At 46.0% G+C, this 21503-nt stretch overlaps 1 protein-coding gene across 1 annotated transcript in view; it reads right to left on the bottom strand.

Annotated features, from left to right (window-relative positions):
* LOC115083383 (chloride channel protein D-like) overlaps positions 1–21503 on the bottom strand; it is a 472614-nt gene that overhangs the window by 304906 nt on the left and 146205 nt on the right. The window contains exon 10 of the mRNA XM_029587184.1: positions 16354–16525. Within this exon, the coding sequence (XP_029443044.1) occupies positions 16354–16525 (172 nt within the window). The remainder of the gene's footprint in view (positions 1–16353; positions 16526–21503) is intronic.

Below are 21503 nucleotides of genomic sequence, written 5' to 3'. Positions count from 1 at the left end.
ATACTTCCTGCAGCAGGTGTAAAGCATGTGATCTATCTTTGTCCATAACAGTTTTTGAATATCTGGTATATTCATCATCAATATATTTCACAATTTTCTTCTGACTTTACTTCTGCTAGTTTAATCTATGTGATTACATGTCCATGTCCAATACTCTGTGTGGGGAAAACCCTCCATATGCTTAAAATGTGTATTTTTGAACACTGTAGCTGTATTCAGTATAAATGCATAGCGGCTCCCCTAGTAGAACATTGAATATCGGTATCTCATGCTGTCTCTGATCTATCACGAAACTGTGTATTCCTTCTGCCTGTGGTGGTAATCTCTCCCATTACTTGCTTCAACAGGAGAAATGATGGATAAACATTTTACATACCTGCATCTCTCTGGCTTAAACCAGGAGATCGAATGGACTGTTTTTCTACAAGTATTTCTTCAGTTTTCTGACGTTTGTTCACAATTGTCTATTATGTATATGGCTTCGGTGAGTGTTTGAGGGGGGTTATGTGACTATTTGTTGTAACAATTAAAAATATTTTTCCCTTTTTAAAAAAATATGGGGTACATTTTAAAAGGTTGCGCGTGGGCGTACATATGCACGCACTACCCAGCGCACACACATGTATGCCCGATTTTATAACACGCATGCGCAGGCACGCGCATGTTATAAATCCGGTGTCAGCATGCGCAAGGGGGTGCACAATTGTGCACCTTGTGCCACACTGCCTTCCCCCGTTCTCTTCCCCCTAGCCTGACCTTCCCACCCCTTCCCCTAACCTTTCCTCACACTAGCCCTACTCTAACCCGCTGCCCCCGACTTTTATCTTACCTTTTGTGCCTGCCTCTGGGCAGGTGCAAGTTGCGCGTGCCGGAAGCCTGCTGGCACGCGATCCTTTGGCATACAGTCTTTGGGGGTTGCTATGTCCTTGGTAAAACTTTTCCACTTTAGATGATGCATTGACCAGATATCAAACACAGCATTCCCAGATGGTAGGTGGGAATTATACCGCTGAACCACCAATAGCCCTTACTATGACTTGTTTAAAGGGAAAAGACTTGTGTCTCTCTGTCTATACAGCCTCATGCTTTTAGGGTGGTTCATGATTATGGAACATAACGGAGAATGAAGGGATTTCTAACTGCTACTGGTGAGGTGATTAAAAATGGATCATTTATTAAGGATTTGCTTGATGCAATTCAGCTTCCCTCTGAACTAACAGTAGTTATGTTATGCTCTGGCTTGTGAACCCTTGGCCGACGGGAGGATGGTATACCTTTCGGAGGATCCGTAGGTTCTCTCGTCGGGTGGCGAGGCAGCACAAAAGACGGGACTAGCTGACACTTGGCACTGGAGACTGAGGCGACTGCGGAGGCGGATGAAGAGACGAGAAGAGATGCTGTGTCTTCACCACTGGAAGTCTGTGGTCCCCCCGGAGGAGCCCGTAGGGACCCAGACCACTGGGGCTTAGGCAGACCTTAGAGAGGTCAGGGTGTCGGTGCAAGGGCTGACTGGAGTTTCGCCCTGGAAGCTCGCGGTCCCCCCGGGAGGAGCCCGTAGGAACCTGGGCCGCTGAAACTTAGGCAGGCCCTTGGAGACGGTAGTCTAGAAGGAGTCCTAGGTCGAGTGCCAGAGGGTCGTCGCTCACCAGTCTGAGGCCACACACCGAAGGATCACCACTTGCCAGTCCGAAGTCACACACCAGAGAATCACCGCTTGCCAATCTGAAGTCGTACACCAGAGAATCACCGTAAGCCAATCCGAAGTCAGGAACTGGGAACACCAAGACGAAACAGGGATCCAAAGCTCAAGGAACTCACCGAAGCAAGCAGACTAGACAGCGCTGGAGGACGTTGCCAAGTCACTGAAGGAGCAGAGGAAGCTTCCCTTTATACTTCCCCTGCCTAGGCTGATCAGGAACAGGTGAAGCCAATTAAAGGGATTAGGTCCCTTTAAATCTGTAGAGGAGGCGCGGCCTCGCGCCTAAGGATGGTGGCGGCCATCTTGGATTTTCCCCCACAGAGGAGAGACGCCACTGGACGCCACGAGGGAGGAGCAGGACGGCTCCCCCTGCAGCGGGCAGCACCGGAGGCTGCACGGGAGTGACGGCACGGATCAGAGCCCTCCCCCGGGGCTCCCGCGACGAGGGAATGCCGCGGGCAAGGTAGGGGGCCGCAGTCGTGGAGCGCCACGACCGCAGAACACAACAAGTTAAATGTGCCGGGCACAGCTAAGAAGACTCAAAAATAACCAGGGTCAGCAACCAAGCAGATCAGGCAGCTAAGCATGCACCCTTGATGAATTACCCTGTGGGTGCTGTTAGATTCCAACTGATGTTACAAAAATCACCCAGTGAAAATGCAGACTTTAATTTTCACAATTCGGTTCAATGGCAAGCACAGGATAAGGATTATTGGAAACAATGGGCTAAAAGGGGAGGGGCACAGTAAAAATTAAAGGACAGGATAAATTGTGGTTTGGCTTGAATGGTGAGGTAGTGCCCCCCCCCCCCCCCCCCCAATGTGTATTGCCCAATATTTTACTCTAAATACATCAGGCATCTCATGCAGCTCCTTCAGCATTAATTGTTATGTTTTATCAGCATTGGTGGGGCATGATTTCAGTGGTCAAGGCTTTGGCCACTACCATATGTTCTCAATGTATGCAATGCAATTTGTACAAAGCATCTAAAGGTTTGGTTATTACACCTGCACATTTGAAGCACACCCTGGGCCCCTTCTTACAGATCCAAATTGATTTCATTGAGTTACCCTTGTGTCAAAATTATAAATATACACTAACTATGATTTGCTGTTTCTTAAGAGTGGGGAGAGGCTTTCCCTGTAGTAAAGGCAGGTGCAATCTCTGTAGCTAAGATTTTACTAAGAGAATTTATCCCAAGTATGGGATTCCAGAGTCAATGATAGTGATCAAGGAATGCATTTTCTAAATGACATAGTAATATCATTAAGTAAGGCACTGGGTATTAGAGATGTGAATCGGAACCGGAATCGGTTCGGATTCCGTTTCCGATTCCTCACTTTTTGTACGCCAATGACGTACAAATTCTTATTCCTATTACTGACTCTATTCCAAAAACTTTGGAAATCTGGCAATCTACACTCACCTCAATTAACAACCTCTTAAACTCCATCCAGCTTGTCCTTAACTCCACAAAAACGGAACTTATGGTTATTTCACCTCCTACCCCCCTACATGCTACACCCTCAATAAATTTTATTCCACCACACACACATTTTTCTCAACAAGTCCGAGATCTAGGAGTACTATTAGATGATCAAATGTCCTTCAAAAAATTTATTAATGCCACCCTTAAAGAGTGTTTCTTTAAGATCCATACACTCAAAAAATTTAAACCCCTACTTCACTTCTCCGACTTTCGTACCGTGTTACAATCTATGGTGTTTTCGAAAATTGACTATTGTAACGCGTTACTATTAGGTCTGCCAAAAAACTCCATAAACCCACTACAAATCCTGCAAAACACGACAGCTCGTATTCTCACTAATACACCTACAAGGGAACACATTACTCCTACACTTAAGAAATTACACTGGCTCCCTGTCCACTATCGTATACAATACAAGATATTATCACTCATTCACAAATCCCTCCACAACCCAGAAATGAATTGGCCCTCCAACACCTTTCAATTTAATAACTCTAATAGGCCAATTAGAAATCCCTATATTGCTACACTACAAACCCCCTCACCTAAACTATTTAAATATGCATCTACCAAAGCTCGTGCCATTTCCATAGCCGGCCCCACACTATGGAATGCTATGCCCACTGACTTACGCCTTGAACTGTCCTCTAAGACCTTCAAGCAAAAGCTCAAGACATGGCTTTTTACTAAAGCCTACACTTGATTATTACGTGTTCCCCCTTAACTCTCTTGTTCCTAACAGGCTACTATCTCACATGATCTTTCTTAACTCTTTTTACTCCCTTTCTTAAGCTATCAATCCTTCTATCTTTTCCCTAAACTATTACCCTCTACTTTAATTTAGCTAAGCCCTCTTCTGTTCTTTCCTAGTACTTTTGTTACCTTTCTATAACCATTGATCTCGCCCACTGTATATATGTATATATACTGTTCCATTCCTGACCCTTTCTCCTTCATTCCCGTTCCACTTTGTTCCCCACCCCGTTTTGCCCTGATACTAGATAAAGTTGTGCATTCACAGTTATTTTTTACTCTATTTTATCATCTATTATTAGCTAAATAAGTTGTTTTTGATACCATATGTTACTGTTTTAATGTATTATGGAATTCAGCTATTATTATATTGTTATATGTACACGCAACTGCGTATTTTTGTTCTATGTGCACCGACGTGATATCTTTGATGAGCGGCGGTATATAAAAACCAATAAATAATAAATAAATAAATAAATGTGTTGTTTTTTTTCATCGGGCCCGATCGCGGTTTTGTTTATCGGCTGCACCCAAGCCGATAAACAAAAAACCCACCCCGACCCTCTAAAACTAATACCTTAGCTTCCCCCACCCTCCCGACCCCCCCAAAAACTTTTTACAGGTACCTGGTGGTCCAGTGGGGGTTCCTGGAGCGATCTCCTGCTCCCGGGCCGTCGGCTGCCACTAATCAAAATGGCGCCGATGGCCCTTTGCCCTTACCATGTGACAGGGTATCTGTGCCATTGGCCGGACCCTGGTAGGACCCTGGTACACTGGATGGCCCACGCCATCATGTGCTCCTACCATGTGACAGGGGCTGACCAATGGCACCGGTAGCCCCTGTGACATAGTAAGGGCAAAGGCCATCGGCGCCATTTTCATTACTGGCAGCCGATGGCCCGAGTGCAGCAGATCGCTCCCGGACCTCCGCTGGACCACCAGGGGCTTTGGGCAAGTCTTGAGGGACCCTCCTGACCCCCACAAGACTTGCCAAAAGTCCAGCGGGGGTCCAGGAGCGACCTCCTGCACTCGGACCATCGGCTGCCAGTATTCAAAATGGCGCCGATAGCCTTTGCCCTTACTATGTCACAGGGGCTACCGGTGCCATTGGTCAGCCCCTGTAACATGGTAGGAGCACAAGATGGCGCCGGCCATCCAGTGCTTCTACCATGTGACAGGGTCCGGCCAATGGCACGGATACCCTGTCACATGGTAAGGGCAAAGGGCCATCGGTGCCATTTTGATTAGTGGCAGCCGACGGCCAGGGAGCGGGAGATCGCTCCAGGGACCCCCACTGGCCCACCAGGTACCTGTAAAAAGTTTTTTGGGGGGGTCGGGAGATGGGGGAAGCTAAGGGATTACTTTTAAAGGGTCGGGGTGGGTTTAGGGATTATTTTTGTGTGCCGTTTTTCCTACCCTCCCCCAAAATGATAAGAGAACCCCCACGATCAATATCGTGGGGTTTTCCTATCATTTTGGGGGAGCCCCCGATTTCTGACGATTTTGAAAATATCGTCCAATATTTTCAATCGTCCGAAGCCCGATTCACATCCCTACTGGGTATATCCCTCAGGTTTTACATCCCTTGCAGACCACAGGCCTCTGCACTTATTAAGAATTTCAACGGCAGTTTAAAAAATAAGCTGGGTATTATAATGGCCATGGCAAAATTAACCTGGATATGGGCTCTCCCCTTAGCATTATTGGCCTTGAGGGCATCGCCTCATTCAAAGTCAGGACTCACTCCACTTGAAATAGTCACTGGTCAGCCAATGGCTATTGGCCCAATTCCAAAACCTTCCACTGATTTCATATTTTCTCAGGAGGAGTTTTTACATCATTATCTGTTTACTTTGCAGAAAGTATTGGCTTCACAATGGCAGAAAGTATGAGCATCTTTTCCTCCAGTGGACCCTGTGCCTACTGAGAGTATGCAACCAGGTGATTTTGCTTTTCTGAAGATTTTTTGGTGGAAGAATTCCCTGACCCCAGGTGGAGGGGGAACCTTTCAGGTACTGTTAACCTCACATTCTGCTGTAAAATTAGGACAACCTACATGGGTCCATATCTCACACTGTAAGAAAGCCCATAGTGTTAAAATAACAGGAAGTACTTGATTATTGACTAGCTTATACTAAGACATTGCAAGAATCTCTGAATCTTTCAGACTGCTAGCTATGTTGCCAATTGAAGCTGGATGGTTCTGGGTTTGTTCCTGTACCTTTCAATGAATCCTCCATCCTTAACCGAGATACCTACCATGCACCCACTTCTGTCTCTCTTACCTACTCTAATCCTTATGCCCTACCACTGCGTACCAAACAGGCAGGATGGTGTTTTCAGCCTGAGAATGCCACACTTTGGATAAACTGTACTGATATCATGACAGTGACCAAGAAGAAATGGTCCTACTGTGTGGTGAAATACCACTTGTCTACAAGATTGAACTTTCTGCATATATGCTTTGATCATGAACTAAACAGGACTGTCCATTTGTACAAGGTCAACAACAAAATGGTGGGCCTTCTTGGAGCACATCCTTTATACTGTGGGGACTATCAACACAAGTGCCCCACCTATCCTCTATACTTTAACAGGACTCTGCCTCGTTGTGATTATGTTGGGGGTAGGGGTTCAGTATTTCCATTCTCAATTGTGCCCTATGGAAGCTGGAAATCTCATCCGAGGGACATGTTCTACAGGATATGGGCACAACCTCAGACATACTGGTAATTACACTCATGATGAATACACCTCTTCCCCCATGTTCTTGCTTGCCAAAGCTTACATCAAAGTACAGGGCTGCTCAGTGTTAGACCTTCCTGTTATCACCAAGGAAATATTTCAAAAATGTATTTTGCCACCTCTGAGGTAAGAGGAAATGACAGCAGATTATCTGTTTATAACACTTCAGGACTGTGGTTCTTTGAGCCATGGGAAGCAGTAAAGACTATTTCCTTTAATACTGTTGCTCAGTTTTCCTTCGGATACACTGTTCCATTATTTTTCCTGGATAATCATCACCGGAACTGGTTCGAAGGTCCTTATTTGATTTCTAGTTGGACAGTGATCCCTTTCATCGTGTTTTAAGAACTTTTTCCCTGGTTTAGGAGTTTTTGAACTTGAAAGTACTTTTTAAAATCTTTCTACCACGAGGAAGTCACGATGAATGAAACAATGAAGATTTTGGGACTAATGCAACAAGAAATAATCTCTTAAAGAAATGGTTTTAGATAATCATATGGCATTGGATATGTTGACAAAGGAGGGGTTTGCCAATTCATTAATTCTTCTTGTTGTTCTTATATCAATAATGACGAGAGTATTAGAAATCACATGCAGGCCATAGAAACTTTACTATCATGCCTTTCCCATTTCACTGACATGGAAAATCCTTCCTGGGACTTTATAGGTTTAGGAGGGATACAAGGAATTTGGAGCCAAAGGTTATTAATGGTTCTTATTACTGTAATAGTATTTCTTCTCATATTGTGTGTAATAGTTCAATGCCACTTAATGCTATGTAAAAGAAGCATCCCTAAGATAATGCTCTCAGCAACACTTAGAGTACCTCAGAACATCTCCCCAGATGAAGAATTTAATAAACTGTGTGCTATGAGTGATCGTATATTAGAAGCCCCTTGGCTTTTAAAGTTCCTCTGCTGTTCTTGGGCTTCAAGGAGGGACTGAAATAGTTAAAATGTATTAGAAGAATCCCTTCAACAGAAAATATAAGTGAACAATATTGATGGTTTAAAGATGCAATTATGAGGCCCAAGGAAACAGCGCTGAGTCATCCGAGATTTGTCTTTTACAAGATAAAAGGAGACAAATATATTTCTTTGTCGCATTGGTGATCACAGGAGTGGTGTAAAGAGTTAATCTACAGGATGTTTTCAAGGTTAAAATAGAGTTCCCAGGGCAATTAGGAAAGTAAATGTCTGCGCATCTCTTCACCTTATAATCTTAAATCAAAAAGTGTTTATGTTGCATAGGAGGTGGATCCTTGGGCAGAGGTGGGGTTGACGCAACCCATAGGTGAGGGCCTATGAGCCCCACCGTAAGCAGGTGGAGTAGGCTGAAGCTGGAAGCCACTGGAGCTTCACCTATACCAGCCCACATTCCCCTAGGGTTGAGCCTTTGGGTGCCGGGGCCGGCAGGACTTAGGCAGGCCACAAGGTTGGCTATCAGTAGTAGCTGGTTAAGTCCAGAGACAGCAGGTGGCGTGATCCTATCCCGGACAGGATGCGAAACAGAAACCCAAGCACCAGGGACAGGAGGATACTGAAGGTGCCTGAGTAAAGGAAGGCCGAAGCCTTAATAGTCCGTGTCCACTGTCCAGAGGATAGGGACAGAGGCATCACTGTCAAACTTGAGTAGAAGCAGGCGGCACTTGTAAGGTGTAGCAAGCAACGTGGAACTCTGGACTCAAGAGAGTCTGAGGCAAAGTCGTACGTAGCAAAGTTCAAGGCACGGAGAAAACAAGCGTGGTCAGACGTAGCAATGGTCAGGGCATGGAGAAAACAAGTGTGGTCACATGTAGCAATAGTCGGGGTACGGAGAAGGCAGGCGTGATCAGACATAGCAATGGTCAAGGCACAGAGAAGGCAGGCATGGTCAGACGTAGCAATGGTCAAGGCACGGAGAAGGAAGGCATGGTCAGGCGTAGCAGAGGTCAGGCTTGGAGAAGGCAGGTAGGCGAAGTCAGGCGAAGCAGTGGTCAGGCTTGGAGAAGGCAGGTAGGCGAAGTCAGGCGAAGCAGTGGTCGGGCTTGGAGAAGGCAGGCAGGCGAAGTTAGGTGAAGCAGTGGTCAAATCCAGGAAGTCAATCAAACACTAGACGAGACGAACAGCAGAACAGGAACGAGGAACTGGGAACTGGGAGAATCAGGAACTGTTGGTGTTTGAGGTACTTGTGGGTGGATCCTTGGGCCGGTGGCAGATGACCATGCCCCCGGGGGAAGATCCCAAGAGGGACCATCAGTCAGAGTATGGAGACAGACACACACTAGTTCTTTTATTAAACAGTATATTGAACCACCAGAGGTGGCAGTAGTGAGCTGGAAGTGCCCAGCAGGGCTGTAGTCCCTCAGGTACTGGAACAGCGATCCTGGATAACTGAGCTATAGAGAACCTGAATATAGTGAGTAGGCAGGGTATGCAGAGTTCAGGAACAGAGCCTTGATGGTAACACTCACACAATAGTCTCTAGAAGTAGTCCAGGTGTTGGCATAGGTTAGGCCCTCAAGAAGCGAGTACCTGGTTCCTGACTGTGACCTGAAAATCAGAGAGAGAGTGAGGCCCCCGAGGAGCGGGTACCCCTGGTAAGTCCGAGGAGGTAGAGTAGCTTGGAGAGAGCGAAACTGGTCCGTAACCAACTCCTATTCAACTCCTTGCTAACTTGATTAGTTAGCGATATCTAAGACCTTATATATATCCGGTACTGATGATGTCATCTCAGGGGGACGCCCCTGAGCTTTGCGCCACTGCTGGTACATCAGTCGGGGCTGCGCCACACATGTGCCCTTAGGCCCTTGTGAATCATGGCGGATTGCAGCATCGAGCCACTCCAGGGACGGTGGAGGAAGACGGCAGAGAGACACCGTGGCGGCCAACCTTCCACTTGAGCAAGAGGGAGTCGCCAAAGAGGTGAGGAGGGCGGAGTGGAGACGTCGAGCAGCGACGGTCGCAACAGTACCCCCCCTTCAAAGGGCGATTACCTCTTCGGGTACCAGGCTTGGGTTTTGAAGGATGCACGAGGTGGAACTGATGAAGCATCTCTTTGTCCAGAATATTGGTCTGAGGCTCCCAAGAGTTTTCTTCGGGACCAAAACCTTCCCACTTTAGAAGGTTTTCAAAAGTATTGCCTCTCTTACGAACATCCAGGACCTCTTCAACTTTGAATTCTAAGTCATCTTCTGCATTGATGACAGGGGGATCTTGAGGTTTGGAAGAAAATTCGCTGAGTATGAGTGGTTTCAGAAGAGAAACGTGGAAGACGTTATGAATGTTCAGACCAGGTGGTAGCTTCAGACGGTAGGTGATTTTGCCAATACGTTGAAGGACTGAGAATGGTCCCATGTAGCAAGGAGAAATCCGAGAGGAGGGTAGTTTAAGTCTGAGGTGCTTAGTTGACAGCCAGACCTTGTCTCCTGGTTTGAAGACTGGAGCTTGCGAATGGTGCGCGTCGTAGTGTTTCTTAGCACTGTCACTCACTTTGATCAGCATGTCCTTTGTCTGAACCCACAGATTATGGATATCATCAGCAGTGGTTTGAGCTGCTGGGGACGTCAATGAGAGTTTCATTGGAAGTAGCGGTTTTGGAGAACGTCCATAAACCACTTCAAAAGGTAATAGTCCAGTAGATGTTGCTGGATGAGAGTTGATGGTGAATTCAACCCATGGAAGCAATTCGGCCCAGTTGTTCTGTCGTGACATGACATAGGCTCGAATGAACTACTTCATAGTATGATTCATTCGCTCTGTTTGGCCATTCGACTGCGGATGGTAGGCTGAAGTATAGCCTAGAGTGATGTCGAACAATTTACACAAGGCCTTCCAGAATCATGCCGTGAACTGGGACCCACGGTCAGATATGATGTGAGAAGGTAGTCCGTGGAGGCAGAATATGTGCTTTATGAAGAGCTTTGCAAGCTCCAAGGCTGATGGTATGCCAGGGAGTGCCACAAAGTGTGCCATCTTGCTAAATCGATCCACAGTCACCCAGATGGTATTCATTCCCCCAGAAGTAGGTAAATCGACTACAAAATCAGTAGCAATGTGCGATCCGGAACTGGCAGTGGTTGCATCTGACCCCACGGTTGTCCAGAAGCAGGTTTGTTCTTAGCACAATTGGTGCAGGATGCCAAGTAGGAATAGGTATCCTTTTTGATAGTGGGCCACCAATAAAGCTCCTGTATCCTGAGCAGGGTACGGCGTTGGCCAGGATGACCAGCCAGCTTGGAATCATGCGCCCAAAAGAGAACCTTCTTCCTGAGTCTTTTTGGAACGATGGTTTTACCAGAGGGCACAGATTGGGTAGATGCCAAGAGGATTTTCTTCGGATCAATAATGTGCTGTCGCTCATCAGACACATCCTCCGAGTGAAAGGAGCATGACAGCATTTCTGCTCTGGTGTTTCTATCTCCAGGGCGAAACTTGAGCACGAAGTCGAACCTATTAAAAAATAGGACCATCTGGCCTGTCTGTAATTCAGGCGTTGAGCGTGGTGGAGATACTCTAGATTTTTATGATCCGTGAATACGGTTATTTGATGTTGACCGCCTTCGAGCCAAGGCCGCCATTCTTCGAATGCAAGCTTTATTGCCAAGAGCTCTTTATCGCCAATCCCATAGTTTTTCTCTGCTGGAGAAAATCTTCATGAGAAGAATGAACAAGGATGTAAGGCTTTTGAGTCTCCAGGTTGGCTCAACACAGCCCCTACACCCACATCTGAAGCATCAACTTCTACTATGAAGGGCTTGTTGGGGTCTGGATGCCGTAAGCATGGTTCTGTGGAGAAGGCAGTCTTTAATTTCTCGAATGCGGAAATGGCTTCCGCTGACCATTTTGAAGCGTTGGCACCCTTACGAGTCATCGCAGTCAAGGGTACGGTTAAAGAGGAATAATTCTTTATAAAGCTTCGATAGTAATTGGTGAACCCCAGGAATCTCCTTAAAGCCTTCAGGCTGGTAGGTTGAGACCAATTCTTGATACTTTCAAGTTTGTGAGGGTCCATTTGGAAGCCGTCCTTTGACACTATGTAGCCTAGAAAAGGCACAGAGTGTTTGTGAAATTCACACTTAGAAAGTTTGGCATACAGCCGGTATTCTCAGAGATGGAGGAGTACTTGCTTAACGTCGGCAATGTGAGTGTACAAATCCTGGGAGAAGATGAGTATGTCGTCCTGGTAGACCACAAAGTTCTTATACAACAGATCCCGCAAGATGTCATTCATCATATTTTGGAAAATGGCGGGTGCATTGCACAACCCGAATGGCATTACAAGATACTCAAAGTGGCCGTCTCGCATATTGAAGGCTGTTTTCCATTCATCGCTGCTCCGAATGCGAATGAGGTTGTAGGCCCCCTTCAGGTCGAGCTTTGAAAATATCTTGGCCCCTTGCAGCCAGTCAAACAGCTCTGAGATTAACAGCAAAGGGTAACGGTCTTTGATCGTGATTTCCTTTAGACCTCGGTAATCGATACATGGGCATAGAGTACCGTCCTTCTTCCCCACAAAGTAAAAGCCTGTGCCGGCTGGCAACTTTGATGGTCGGATAAAACCCGTCTTAAGATTTTCTTCAATGTATTCCGACATTGCTTTATTCTCGAGACCTGAGAGAGGGTACACCCTTCCCTTTGGTGGCTCAGTGTTGGGCTTTAGTCTTATGGCACAGTCATAGGGCCGATGTGGAGGAAGAATGTCAGCCGCTTCTTTGGAGAATACATCCCTGAAGGATGCGTATTGGGGTGGCAACCCTGGCATCACTGGAGTCGTAGGTATGCACATGATAGGCGAAATTTCCTGAAGATACTTCCCAAGACATTCTGGACCCCAGCGGGAGAGCTCCAAGGCTGCCCAGTCAAATTGGGGTTGGTGCACTTGTAACCAGGGTAACCCCAGGACTATAGGGTTCATGGCCTTTTCCAGTACAAAGAAGGAGAGCGATTCCATATGGAGAGCTCCGGTGCAAAGAGTAACTGGTACAGTTTGGCAAGTCATGTCGCCCGGTAAGTGTTCTCTATGAATGGAGGATAACAGTAGTGGATCTTCCAACTTGATGAGAGGGATCCTCAAGTATTCTACTAGACGTTTGAGAATAAAGTTGCCTCCTGCCCCTGAATCCACCAGGGCAAGAGTCTGGACCGTGAGTCAAAGAGACTGGAAGAGAAAGTGGAGGAGTGGGCGCAGTATAGCCTAAGAACAGTCCTCCTGCAGGACTTAGGCCCGTCTGTTTTCCGGACGAATGGAGCATGTAGAGACATTATGACTGGGCTGACCACAGTACATGCAAAGATCGTGCTTCTTCCGAAGTCTTCTCTCTTTGGAATTTAAATGTCCATGACCAAGTTGCATCGGTTCATCTTTCTCAGCAGCAAGAATTACTGGAACCATCCGAGGTGCAGAAATGGCACTAACCTGTTTCAACCCAGGTAACACCTTGGGCCGGAGTTCCTTCACCTTGTCCCGGAGCCGGTGACCAATCCGAGTGGCCAATCCGAGTCGTCCAGCGAGTTGGGTGTTTCGCGAGCAGCCAGCTCGTCTTTTAAACGGGTATCCAGGCCTCTGCAAAAGAGTGTCTTGAGACATTTGGGGTCCCAGCAAAGTTCTCCCGCAAGAGTTTTGAACTCAATGGCAAATTCAGCCAATGATCTGCTGCTTTGCTTCAATTCCACCAAGGCAGAACCTGCTAAAGCAGTACGAGCAGGGTCGTTGAAAACGGATTTAAACAAAGCCATAAATCCTTCTATGTCCTGCAAAATGGGGTCCTTGTGCTCCCACAAGGTAGATGCACAAGACAAGGCCCTACTATCCAGGTATGAAAGGATGTAGGTGGTCTTGGAAAGAGCCATTGGAAATAAAGATGGCTGTAAGGCAAAGTGCATGCAGCACTGGTTTAGGAAGCCCTGGGCCTTCTGAATTTCACCGGAAAAGTGGATAGGAGCCGCTAATGGTACAGCAGTTTTTAAAGTTACCTCCTGTAACTGACCTTCTTGGTTGGAAGCTGTGCCTTGAATCGTCTGTGTGTGTGGAGCTGATGAAACGCTGAAGTAAGTTTCTCCAAGGTGTCTTGCTGCTCCACAATGCGCTGGGCCAGGCCCGGTATGGCCTGCAAAGCACTCAGTTGTGCCGGATCCATGGAGTTAGCAATCTGTTGGTGTTTGAGGTAGTTGTGGGTGGATCCTTGGGCTGGTGGCAGATGACCTCGCCCCCGAGGGAAGATCCAGAGAGGGACCACCGATCAGGCTCAGAATATGGAGACAGACACACACTAGTTCTTTTATTAAACAGTATATTGAACCACCAGAGGTGGCAGTAGTGAGCTGGAAGTGCCCAGCAGGGCTGTAGTCCCTCAGGTACTGGAACAGCGATCCTGGATAACTGAGCTATAGAGAACCTGAATATAGTGAGTAGGCAGGGTATGCAGAGTTCAGGAACAGAGCCTTGATGGTAACACTCACACAATAGTCTCTAGAAGTAGTCCAGGTGTTGGAACAGGTTAGGTCCTCGAGGAGCGAGTACCTGGTTCCAGGGAAAGCTCTGAGAGAGAGAAGATAACTCACTGGTGTAGATGGCAGCAATGACTTCCAGGCAGAAAGAGTATTCAGCAACCGGTCCGGGAACATGGGCCCTCGAGGAGTGAGTGCCGGTTCCTGACTGTGACCTGAAAAACAAAGAGACAGCGAGGCCCCTGAGGAGCGGGTACCCCTGGTAAGTCCAAGGAGGCAGAGTAGCTTGGAGAGAGAGAAACTGGTCCGTAACCAACTCCTATTCAACTCCTTGCTAACTCGATTAGTTAGTGATATCTAAGACCATATATATCCGGTACTGATGACATCATCTCAGGGGGACACCCCTGAGGTTCACGCCACTGCTGGTACATCAGTTGGGGCCGCGCCGCGCACACGCCCTTAGGCCCTTGTGAATCATGGCGGATCGCAGCGTCGAGCCACTCCGGGGATGCCAGAGGAAGACAGCAGAGAGACGCCGTGGCGACCAACCTTCCACTTGAGCAAGAGGGAGTCACCAAAGAGGTGAGGAGGGGGGAGTGGAGACGTCGAGCAGCAACGGTTGCAACAGGAACACGAACAAACAAGTACTGCAGCAATGAGTACTCGGAAACCAGGAACAGGAGACCAAGGAGACCTGTTGCAAAGGATCTGATGTCAGCTTCCGGGTCCGCCGCCAGATTTCTGCTGCGGGCCCTTTAAGTCATTCACTGATGCACACGTGCGACTAGGGAGGGGCGCGGCGCTGCCGGCGGCGTCACTCTGCGAGGCCCGCGGAGAGGCCCGAGGAGTGGAGGTATCCTAGCTGGAGGTCCCGGGAAGCGGAGCAGGGCTGGAGGTGCTGGTGGGAGTCCAAGGTCGAGACTGGTGGCCCACTGCCACCAGCGATGAGGAGCTGGAGCCTGAAGCTTGTGCAGAGAGGTGAGAGGACCGCACCAAGAGGCTACCACAGGCGGCGAGCGTAACAGTTTATTGTAACATCTTGGTAAGAAAATGTATTTAAGCAAGGCATATTCTATGTGAAGGCACGTCAGACTTGCTAAATAGCATCTGAATTCCTTTTGCACATAAGTACATAAAATAAAGCTTCCAATTGATAAGAACATACAGTTTCTGGTGTTTGCTGTGTCCTTGGTAAAACTTTTCCACTTCAAGCACACACCTTTTTTTTGTTAAACACAGCCAGCAGAGACCAAGTAGGGTCTATATTATAGGATGTAAGGATAATGGGATAAGAGTCTCAATCAGATCCTCGAGGACCAATTGACCAGTCTGGTTTTCAGGATGCCCACAAAGAATATGCATGAGATATGCATATTTATTGTGGATTACCTGAAAACCAGAATGGCTATATGGGCCCCGATGACTAGATTGAGAACCATTGGACTGGCTGTGTCTGGCAACCTCTCTTTTAGCATTTTCAGTGTTTCTGTATTTCTTTTGGAACTTTATTTTTTTAAATTGATTTTCTAATTACGAAAAATTTAAGTTACATGCAATCTATGTATGCTCATGGCATCTGATTGCCACAAAGTCAACATCAGCAACAAAAAATCTCCAACACAACTAGAAATAAAATAAGAATGCCAAGTATAGAATTAGAGCAAACAACACCCCCCCCAAAAAAAAAAAAAGACAATAAATAAAGACAAGAATCATAGCTCAATGAAATTACAAATCCTTAACTATTTATATCAAGGTTACATAAAAGCATAAGATAAGTCACACTGGGTCAGACCAAGGGTCCATCCAGCCCAGTATTCTGTTTCGAACAGTGGCCAAACCAAGTCACAAGTATCTGGCAAGTGCCCAAACATTAGATAGATCACAAGCTACTATTGTTTATTAATTACCATAATAGCAGTTTATGGATTTTTCCCCTAGGAACTAATCCAAACCTTCTTTAAACCCAATTATACTAACTGCTGTGACCACATCCTCTGGTAATGAATGAATGGTAATGAACTATGTGCCGAGTTAAAAAGATTTTTTTTTTCATTTGTTTTAAATGAGCTACTTGCTAACTTCATGAAGGTTGTATATCTATATTTTAATGTTTATAAGACAGAGTCTGTGTAAAAGCTGGAAAAACAAGTTTACTTCCTAAAAAGTAGAGAACAAGCAGGTGTGTTTGAAATAATTATTATTATGATAACTCTGATTAAATGTTTTGTACTTACAGCATAGGAATAACAAGGCCGCTTGCTATGGCTGTGCCTGCTGTCCAGCAGGACAAGAGGAAGTATAAGATCAGTGCAGTAACAAGAGCTCCATATCCAAACTCTTTTTTGGTTCCCCGTTTAAAAAGGAACATGATCCCTCTCTTGCCGTTTTCCACTAGAAGTGCTGCAGCTGGGTTTAAGAGAAAGAGAAAAAAAAATCTATCAATATTAAATGTTGAGGTTTATATATACTGGCTCCTAATAAAAATTGCTTTCTATTCCAGAAAGGTTTAGTTTTATTACTTTCAGCTGGCAAAGTAATATCTACTTTCTAAGCAACTGTCCTAAATACTAATCACTTTATCAACATATCAACACCCTTCACCAGTGCCTAACTAAAAAGAACTATTTTCATGTTAGGATGATCAGCTTATTGTAATAATAATATATAAATCATACCTGAACATTATTTTTCAGTTACCTACAATTCAAAAAATGATTTCCATGGGTTTTATTGGCTGAAATAAGGACTCAATTTAGTGAGTTTAACCTTCTAAGATTCCGATGGTTGGCTCATTTTTTTCTCTATTTTAAATCTAAATCAGAGATACTTAAAGCAACAATGGTAGCAATTTTTTTTTTTCAGATAATTCAGTGAGCACCTAAAATATATAAAACTATAAAGATCCCATTTTTCTTAGTTCTAATTTATATTTCAATCTTGAGGAGATATTTATGTTTGAAAATGTATCCTCTCATATCTACAGTTAAAAATAAGTAAATCCATTTCTGTGCTGATACTTTTCAGAATCTGGTGCATATACTGCATCACATACATTTAAATAGAGCTTGAACCAGCGAAGGGTGGATGCAGAGAAGGCGCTTTTTAAAAACATGGATTAGGAGGAGAAGTCTATAAGGCTGAAAAATGTTAATATTTTCACATAATATTTTCCTGCTGCCACTTGGTGGCATTTGGTATTCTGAGAGCCATGATTGTCGAGAAACTTGAAAGAACTGTTCACTGACAAGTTTGACAACAGGACTCTGTACTGTTCAAGTACACCTTTTAAGGCAATGTTAACTGACTCATTTTTTATCCAAAAACCTGCAATAATATAAGAATTAAAATATATTAGGACAAAAAAAAAGAAAGAATTAAACACAAGGATGAAGAAACTGTCAAGAAACAAGCAAGTAGTTATTATTATTGCCACTTGCCAGGTTCTACTGCTTTGAAGGTTTGATTCTATGTGAATCTCTTTATCAGTGAGTCAGAACTTGAAGACCTGCATGTTAATGTCATCTTCCTCTAACCTTACCACTTCTGGGGGCCATTGCAATAGAGTGCGCTCAGCCGGGCCGCACTGTATAACCTGCAGTCAGAGCGGGGTTGAATAGGTGCTAATGAATCCCCTAATGCAATAAGGGGATTAGCGACTGTTCCTGGTCCTAGGCTGAGTGAGTCTAATAGCACTAATCACATGCAAATGCATGTGATTGAGGCTATTAGCATTCACTCCAGATGCAGTAATTCATGCCTGCCTGGAGCTGAGCGCTCCTTAAACCAGTACAGAAAAAACTGCTTTTCTGTACTGCCTCCTACTTAATATCGTTGCTATATTAAGTAGGAGGAAAAGTGAAACTAAATAAAGTTAAAAAACAAAGAAAAACAAAACAAAACACTGGCAGTCGGGTGCAGGAAACAGACGCTCGAATGACAAGCGACTGTTTCCTGAACCCCCTGGCTGTGCCTCACTTAGGAAATCGACGATGATAAACTCGGTGACGGTTTTCCTAACCCGCGGACCATCAACGTTAATCGGGTTCGCGTTAGCAAGGAGGCGCTAGGGGCGCGCAAGCAACCCTAACGCCTCCTTACTAGCGCGACCCCCTAATTTAAATATTGCATGGCGCCCCCCCCCCCCCCTTTGATGGCACCTGGGGCGTGTTAAGAAAGTGGGCGCTGTTCAGCGCCCGCTTTCTACACAAATTTATTGCGTCGGTCCCCTGGTAAGGTTGTGTATGCAACTTTATCACTGAATATTTTAAACAGAAAACTGAGTTGATTCATGAATACATAAGGCAGTAATGGATGTGCTGACAGCATAATGAGCTTACAGAACAGCATGTAGTTCAAACATTCATGCAGGAAGGAAAAGTGATTCATGCAGGAAGGAAAAGTGCTGAGGAAGCAGGTTTGAGAAGCACTAGGCACACTGGCTTGTGGAGGGGGTCTGGTCGGGCTGCATGTGGGAGATGTGGGAGGTGTGGTTCAGGCTGCATTGGTGGTGGTGGTGGTAGGGGGGAGGGGTGTCTGGAACTTTCCAGATAATTGGAAATTCCAATAATGTAGTACTTCGTGAGCTAGTTGTAACACTGATTAGTATACCAGGAAGGTGGTGCCAGCATGCACAGGATGTCACAAATCACCCAGGACAAATCATCTTTGTTATTGCTATTTGTTCTTTATTGAGTGAAGAAAAAAATATTTAGAGTGACATCAGATATCGAAGCAAAACTGTGACACTCTGACAGTAGTATTACTTAAAATAATTGTAGGAACAGATTGGAACTGGCAAAATGAGTTGCAGTAGTAACAGCAGCCAAATACATTTTTGGAAAAATATAAAGAGGAAGAAATGGGCAGAATTGAATTTGGCGTATTGATAGTGACTTCCACCAGACGTTCCTGTGATATTATGACAGCAGATGGCTTCCCACGGTTCTTCTGTTTACAAATGTAACCCCCCACCCTGCTAGCTCCTCTAAGAAGGGGACATCAGGGGTGATTTATTTACAAATGGGGGAAGCTTTATTTCAAGACCATTGGGGTGAAATGCTGGGACCCAAAATCTCCTCTTCACAAACAAAGATTAAGTTCCAATAAAGTCTTTACTGCAAATAAACATCTTTATTGCTAACAATTTCACAGTCAGTACATTTGTGGGGGGGAGAAATCAGAGCTCTCCATTTCAATCCCCAACCAACCCTTTCTGATGCTATTTTCTTTACTGTAGCTTTATTCCTCCTGACACTGCTTATTGAGGCTTCTATTTCAAACTCTTTTGATATCCTAGTATCTGGAAATCCTGTTTCCCCAAGATTCTCACGATGAACTTCTACAGGCAAGATTCCTCTCCTCTTACTGTACAACAGAACTGTTGCACTCACCGACCGCGGAACCCCTAGGCCAGCTCCTTGCCTGGCAACGCCTCCCTGCCATGCCCGCTGGTCCCCGGGTCCTTGGCTTCAGCCGCCTGTCTCCCCTTTTCGGCTCTGCTCGCACTCTCTGATGCCGGGGCCTCGCAGGCCTCACAGGCGCATGGAACGCCGACAGCTTCCGGCCCTGCCCAGGGTTCCCCTATGCACACGCGCATGGCTCCAGCCACGATTTAAAGAGCCAGTGGCGGGAAACCTGCGCCCGCCTCGAAGGATGACATCATCAACTCGGGCCTATTTAAGGCTCCTCCGGGCTGTACCCAGTCGGCTTGGCAACGAGTCTCCTGTGTTGCTTCCTCTCGGGATCCTGCGTTGCCTCCTCGAAGTACTCCAGTTCCAGTTACTGACTCCTGTTTCAATTCCTTGCTCCTCGTGCCTTCACCCCTCAGACGGATCTCTCTGGCTTCTGACCTTCGAACTGGTCCTCACCTGCCTGCTAGCCACCTGCCACTAGACCTCAGACTGGACTTCACTTTGCCTGCTAGTCGCCTGCCACTGGACCTCGGACCGGACTTCACCATGCCTGCTAGCCTCCTGCACTTGGACCTTGGTCTGGCCTTCACCTCGCCAGCCAGCCACCTGCCATTGAACCTCGCTCTGGGCATCACCCTGCCTGATGGCCGCCTGCCATCGAACCTCGCTCCGGGCAGCACCCTCGGACCCACTGACCATATGCCGGTGTATCTCCACAGGGGCCCACATAAGACCAGCCAGTCCCAGAACCCAAGGGCTCAACCTGCAGGGAACGTGGGCTAGTAGTGGCGAAGCTCCAGCTGGCCCCTGTCTTCCTCCAGCCTTGCCTTCTGTTGGTGGTGACCTGCGGGGGGATCCCCCCTCAGGTAGCGTTAACACCAACTCAGGCCAAGGGTCCACAGTCTATGTCATGGTGTCAACAAGAACCTCTACTCTGACTGAATCTTGGCTGCCAAGCATTTGACCACTTTCTTAGATCATTCCTCATTTTGTCTACTCCGTCAAAAATGTCCACTCAGTTACAGGTTTTAGTATAGAACATAGAACATAAAAATATGACATCAGAAAGAGACCATATGGGCTATCTGGTCTGCCCATCCACTTAACTAATTTAGCTTTACAATTCCCATCACTCCCTCAGAGATTCCCTGTATTTATCTCTGGCTTTCTTGAATTCAGATACTATTTTTGTCTCCATTACCTTCTCTGGGCAGCTGTTCCATGCATCTCCTACCCCTATGTAAAGAAATATTTCCTAAGATAACTCCTGAGTCTACCCCCCTCAGCCTCATTACCCCTTATTCTAAAGCCTCCTTTCCAATGAAAGAGGCTCTCCTCCTGTGTATGAAACATTTGAGATATTTAAATATCTCCATCATATCTCCCCTATCTCGCCAGTCCTCTAGGGTATACATATTTAGATCTTTAAGTCTACTCCCATACACTTTAAAACGAAAACCACTGACAATTTTAGTAGCCACCTTTCTGACCAGTTCCAATCGATTTATATCCTTTTGAAAGTGCGGCCTCTAGAACTGAATACAGTATTCCAAATGAGGTCTCACTGGGACCTATACAGGAACAATATTACCTCGTTTTTCTGCTGACCCTTCCTCTCCCTATGCAGCCAAGCAGCTTTCTGGCTTTTGCCATTGCTTTATCTACCTGTTTGGCCACTTTAAGATCATCAGATACAATTACCCCCAGATTCCACTCTTCTTTTGTGCTTAGAATAATTTCACCCCCATTACTGTAGCTCTCCTTTCGTGTTTCACAGCCTAAATGCATCACTCTGCATGTTTTAGCTTTAAATCTTAGCTGCCAGTCCCTAGATCATTCTTCAAGCTTTGCTAGATCCCTCCTCATGCCTTCCACACCTTCCCGGATGCCTTATGTAAGAACATAAGAACATGCCATACTGGGTCAGACCAAGGGTCCATCAAGCCCAGCATCCTGGATTGGCCACTGTTGGA

Source organism: Rhinatrema bivittatum, chromosome 2 (assembly GCF_901001135.1).
Source record: "Rhinatrema bivittatum chromosome 2, aRhiBiv1.1, whole genome shotgun sequence".
NCBI classification, from domain to species: Eukaryota; Metazoa; Chordata; class Amphibia; order Gymnophiona; family Rhinatrematidae; genus Rhinatrema; species Rhinatrema bivittatum.
The sequence above is the reverse complement of the archived record's forward strand: the minus strand, read 5'-3'. Positions and strand labels throughout refer to the sequence as shown.